General features: G+C 50.8%; 1 protein-coding gene across 1 annotated transcript; it reads right to left on the minus strand.

Annotated features, from left to right (window-relative positions):
• Positions 1 to 705: 705 nt before the first annotated feature.
• On the minus strand, positions 706 to 1,341 carry LOC119448780 (transcription factor Sox-10). Its single transcript, XM_037712003.1, has one exon. It carries the CDS (start codon positions 1,339 to 1,341, stop codon positions 706 to 708), a length of 636 nt encoding a protein of 211 aa, XP_037567931.1.
• Positions 1,342 to 5,657: the final 4,316 nt, after the last annotated feature.

Consider the following 5,657-nt stretch of genomic DNA (forward strand, 5'->3'; position numbering starts at 1 on the left):
ACTACTTTAACAGTGACACTCGTGCGCTAGGCGTAGAATACTTTTTTATTACTTAATAAAGCGGTACTTTTTACTAACAGGTACGTGTTGTAGTTGCTTCAAGAACTAAATCACGGGGCGACAGTTATTGGCAAAGCAGCAGCGAAGCATATAGTCGTAGCCCAAAGGGAAGCACTGGCTCGGAAGGTGCTGCTTGGGCCGCCCCCCCCCCCCCCCCCCCCGCTTTAGTGGTATCTGGGGGAAGATTCTGTATTTGAAGGGGATAGCCAGGTCCGCTTCCGCTGCTGTTGCCCTGTGCATTTTTGCATCCCATAAGTGTGGCTTCATCAATTCAGAGCCGACCACGAGATGCAGCGTCACCATACAAAATGCTGCATCCTTCCGTACAGAACTTTCGCTGTGATCATATGCCTTCAGCAAAACAGCCATCATCTAAGGTAGCAGCTGCACAATTATTCTTTTAGGATGCACTTCAACGAGTCGGGGCCATGACCTTGATTGCAGCGATGACAACGTCTTGGTCATCCGACTCACCGATGAGCAAGTGCACGAGCCGCATTGTTTTCACGGGGGGTAGTGCAGCAGCTGCCTCCAAAGAACACAGCTCGGCCGCACGGCTCACCCTCTCTCAGGCTGCTTGGATGTTCCGAAGATCTAATTGCGGAAGTGTTGCGGCTGCCTCTTCCACAATTCAACCAAGGGTCTTCAAGCAGCCAAATTTACAGGCACCACTTGTTCTTCGGGATCCTTGGTCGTGGTCGGGACAGTGGGCGTCGGCATACAAGCCTCCGTTCCCTGACCGGCACCCGAAGCGCTGACTCGAGCAGCGCTCATGGTAGCACTGTGTGTGCTTCTTGGCGTCGGCCGCAGTGGTGGCGGATGCAGCTGCTGCTGGAACTTCGGGCCGCCTCGACCGTGGGCCGCGACCATGCAAGTTGTCGGCTGCTGCTCCTTGTCACAGGAACTGTCATTCTTCAGCTTGCTGGTAACCAGCTTGGCAACGCGTTCCTGCTCCTTGCGCCGGTGGGCCTCACGCGGGTGGTTCGTGTAGTCCGGGTATTTCCATCGGTGGACGGCGACTGCTTCGGCTACCTTGCGCTGGAGGGGCTCCTTGTCCGCGGCGCGTAGAGGACGCCACACCTTTGCCAGGCGGCTGCTAACACGCCGGTTGTTTTCGTTCGCTTTCATGGCGGCCACCCAACGCCTCTTTTCCTGTGCGAACGGCATCGATGCACTTGGCGGTGGGGGAACGTGCGATCGCCGCTGGTAGCAGTGTTGCACCTGGGTGCTCAACGATGCACCCGCCACGCCGGGATGCGAGGCCTCATCGAAAACTGCCATCACTGCTTCTGTTGCTGGTGCGCAGCCTGTATGAACAGGCACTGAATGCTTCGTAGGCACGTAATGGCGGTGCTTGGCTGAAGTGGAGCCTGGGCCACCGACGATGGCTGGCCTTTGCTGCGACTTCCCTCTGCGGAGCCGACAGCGTCCAGGAATCAGCCGTTGTCGAAGAACGAGCTGCCCAGAAAGGAGTCGTCGTCTTCTTTGTCTCGTGCAGGAGCGTACGTAATAGGGATGATTATGATGATGGTAACGACGATGAAGATCCCCACTTATGGCGTGTACTTACTTAGGAAATATGCCAATATTAAGATGAATTATTTAAAATGTTATTCTAAGAAGAGAAACGCAAAAAAGCAGTACTGTACGAAAGACAGGAGAAACGAGTGTAGTACATAAGTGCGCAGTCTGACTAACTGAAACAAAGGTATTAAACACTTATTTATGAAGAGAATAAAAAACAAAACAGTAATGAATTTCCGCGATTCACTGAAATTAAATTCAGTGGAATAAATTATGAACAGAGAAGTTGTGTGAAGCTACACAAATTTGCACGGACTTGTTTCTTTAAAAAATCACTGACGATTACGAAACTGCGAAATTTGAGCTTAGCACTATACGTGTCTTCATTTCGCGAGACATTGAGGCATCGCACCGATCACCGCACCGACTGGCAGAGCTGCGACGCTATACCACATAGACCGGTCACACAGTCGCCGGTTCTCGGCAACTGCAGCTTATGCCACCGTAATATTTACCGGGAAACACCGCGAACGCTATGCGAGAAGGCGAGCTTTCTGGTTCTTCTTACTTCCCCCGCCTCGCCCGGCACCACCGCTTCCGCGGAGGCGCGGACGTGAGCGCGAACTGGTGGTGTTTCAAGGTGGCTTCCCCCGTTTCATCCTCGCACTCTCTTCGTTATCGCTGTCTTTCCCCCGCTATCCCCCGCTGCGCACGGCTTTCGCTCTTTCATCACTCGCTGTGTTCGTTCGCTCCGTTACGTCGCCGAGGCACGCCGACGCTCAACGCAGGAACGGGCGCCTAAAGGCCTGCCGACTGCCATTATATATATAGGCGGGCTCAATACGATCGTCAGCGAAAATAGTGCACCAAATAATGATAGCGGCAACGCCCGTGCTTCTTGTATGTATATTTTCTCGTGCTCGAAACGACTGGAAACATGCTTTCGAAGTCCTTAGTCTCGATAATAAGCACTTGCCTACCGCCGATGTTGTTTACATTACACGTTGGCCTAGCGCGTCTGTCGACTTTGTAACCGGCGAGTTAACGAGCCCAGCTGAGAAACTCTGCCAAAGAAAATGAATTTTCAGTTCCATTTAGCGCTGCAGCGATTTGAAATATGGCACTCCTCACTTATTGTGGTGTGTGGTGGGGTAAATGAACCGTGTGGAATTTCGGGTGGTGAACCACGGCGTGCTTCGTGGGCGAATTATGTGGTCTCAGGTGCCTTAAGTTTAGCGGGCGAGCTCTGCACTGTTTCCAGCGGCAAAGATAACTTTCGAAAGCGAAAGACACAAGTCGCCGAAGAGTGGGAAGTGCACCTTCAACTATGCCGTCCGCTGCAGATGACAGTGCACTTTTCGATTAGGCATGTGAAATGTAATTATGCACAAGGTCACAGTACTCCTTCACTCATGTCTTTCAAGTACAGGCGCCTGATGGGCTAGTTGGGGATAAATCGCTCTAGAACGCTTACGCAGTGAAGGAAACGTGACATAGCGCTGTATTTTCGAGTCTGTGTCTTTGTACTTGAGCACCGCAAAAAGAAATGATCTGTTCGCAATATTTTCAACGTGTGCAATGCATACGAGGACCGCCATCATACAAGACCTATGCATGCACCCGCGTATACCAGGATTGCTTCGATGTCTGCTTGAAAAGCAGCACGTACTGAGTCAATGAAACTGTAATTGGCTTTTTATGCTTTTTTTATCGAAAGAGCAGATGTAAGTGCATTGCGAGGAAGAGCATAGGTGTCATCAGTGCTTTGGGCAGTCGGGCAGGGACTACAAGCTAAAGCCCTAAGGACGTGTCTCGGTCTTCCGAAGTTTGCGTCTACGGCGGCAACGATTGTCATAGCGCAAGACCACCCAATATCAACGTACTTAGCCACCGACGCCCTCAGGGCGCATATTCAGCACGTTGCCCGACTACCTTCCCACCATCTTGCATCTTTACTTACAGAAAGGCCGCACACAACTTTCAGTCGTATAATTGCAGCCAATCATACCTCGTTGCCATCGAACTACATGCCTGCAGCAAGACCATCCTCACCGTTATGGTGCCTACACAAACCTGACATACGCCTCACCATCCCAGGAATCACGAAGAAAGCTCACATGCCGTCATCTGCCCTGAAACAGGCCACGTTAGGACTTTTACATGAGGTTCACAGTGGCCGCGTACATGTTTATGTCGATGGCTCAGTCACACCTACAAGTTCAGCTGCCGCAGTGGTGATTCCAGCAAGATCCGTCAAGATGCATCTAAAGACGTCACATGTCTCATCAACGACAGCTGCTGAACTGGTAGCCCTCCGTGCGGCTCTTCATTTCATTCTGGAGGAACCACCCCATCCATGGTCAATCTTCTGTGACTCCAAGGCAGCCCTCCAGAGTTTACTCTCAGTACTGCGCCATGGATCACATGAGCAGCTCGTCGCAGAGATAAGACAAGTACACCATTGCATAGTTGATGAAGGGCACAATATAATATATCAGTGGTTGCCTAGTCACTGTGGCATACATGGCAATGATCGAGCGGACGCAGCGGCCCGATCTGCCCATGACGGTGTCAACTGCGTTGCCATTCCTCTTTCGAGAGCCGACGCAGCGAAAAAACTTTCCGCGCTTGCGCGTGAGCTAGCATTGATGCAATGGAATTCCTCCGATTTCACAAGTGCACGCCTTCATGCCCTGGACCCTAATTTACAGCTTCGTATTCCATTGAACCTTCCACGACGGGACTGCACACTTCTAATCCGTCTATGGCTTGGAGTAGCATTTTCAAGTGCGTACTCCTTTCGTATCGGAATGGCCAATAGCCCACTTTGTGAATCCTGCGGGTGCAACGAAACAATCGCACACCTTCTTTGTGAGTGCCCTCGTGTCAACCCGCAGAGAGCAGCTCTCTCAGCGACGATAGATCAACTGGACAAACGCTCAATAACAGAAAAGAACATCCTTGGAAACTGGCCTACACAAACAATGGCGCGAGCCGCCCTGAAGGCACTGCTGCGTTACTTGAAAGACACCGGACTCAGTGCCAAATTGTGACTCTGCATTGTGTTACGTAGGACGGAAAATTCACACTATGCAACACGAGAACGCCTTCGCGGACTTCATGACAGTGCCCACAGAAACAGTTCTGCTTTGTGTGCGTGTGTGATTTTCTTTTCTTTCCTTCCTTTTTTGCTTATTCTTTCTTTTCACTTATTTTCTCTCTCTCTCCTTTCGCATCCCTTTACCCCTCCCCCGGTACAGGGTAGCCAACCGGAGATAACCTCTGGTTAACCTCCCTGTCTTTCCTTTACCTTTTTCTCTCTCTCTCTTTGGGCAGTCGGTATGCCTAAACTGCCCAAATCTTTTCAGCTTGCACTAAAATGATTCTCACGTGATACTATGCACTGTAGTCGGGAAAAAGATTGCGTACTAACTATGTGTGGTGCCCGAAACATGGCCTCAATGGCGTGTTTCCCGCTCCGCAATCACTTCCGGCACATGGATTTAACAAAAGACTTTAGATATCGGTTTTTGTTACTTTGATAGATTTCTGTTATCGGATTTTGACGCCACCTATTGCAGCCGCGCGCGTGCCGTTGTGAGTGCCCTCGTTTCGACTCGCAGAGAGCAGCTCTCTCAGCCACGATGGACCAGCCGGACAAACGTCCAATAACGCAAATCAACAGCCTTGGAAACTGTCCTAGACGAACAGCAGGAGCGCCCCTGAAGGCACTGCTGCGTTACTTAAAACACACCTGACTCAGTGACAAATTGTGACTCTACACGGTGTGACGTACGATGGGACGTTGACACTATGCAACACTAGAACGCCTTCACAGACTGCGTGACAGTGCCCACAGAAACAGTTCTGTTTTGTGTGTCATTTTCTTTTCTTTCATTTTCCCCCCTTTTTTGTACTTACTCTTTCTCTCTCTCTCTCCTGTCGAATCCCTTTACCCCTCCCCCGGTACAAGGTAGCCAACCGGAGATAATCTCTGGCTACCCTCCCTGTCCTTCCTTTACCTTTTCTCTCTCTCTTGCCAAAATGCACGATAGCCTAACACGGAAATAACT

The sequence above is a fragment of the Dermacentor silvarum genome, chromosome 1 (assembly GCF_013339745.2).
Source record: "Dermacentor silvarum isolate Dsil-2018 chromosome 1, BIME_Dsil_1.4, whole genome shotgun sequence".
In the NCBI taxonomy this organism is placed as follows: Eukaryota; Metazoa; Arthropoda; class Arachnida; order Ixodida; family Ixodidae; genus Dermacentor; species Dermacentor silvarum.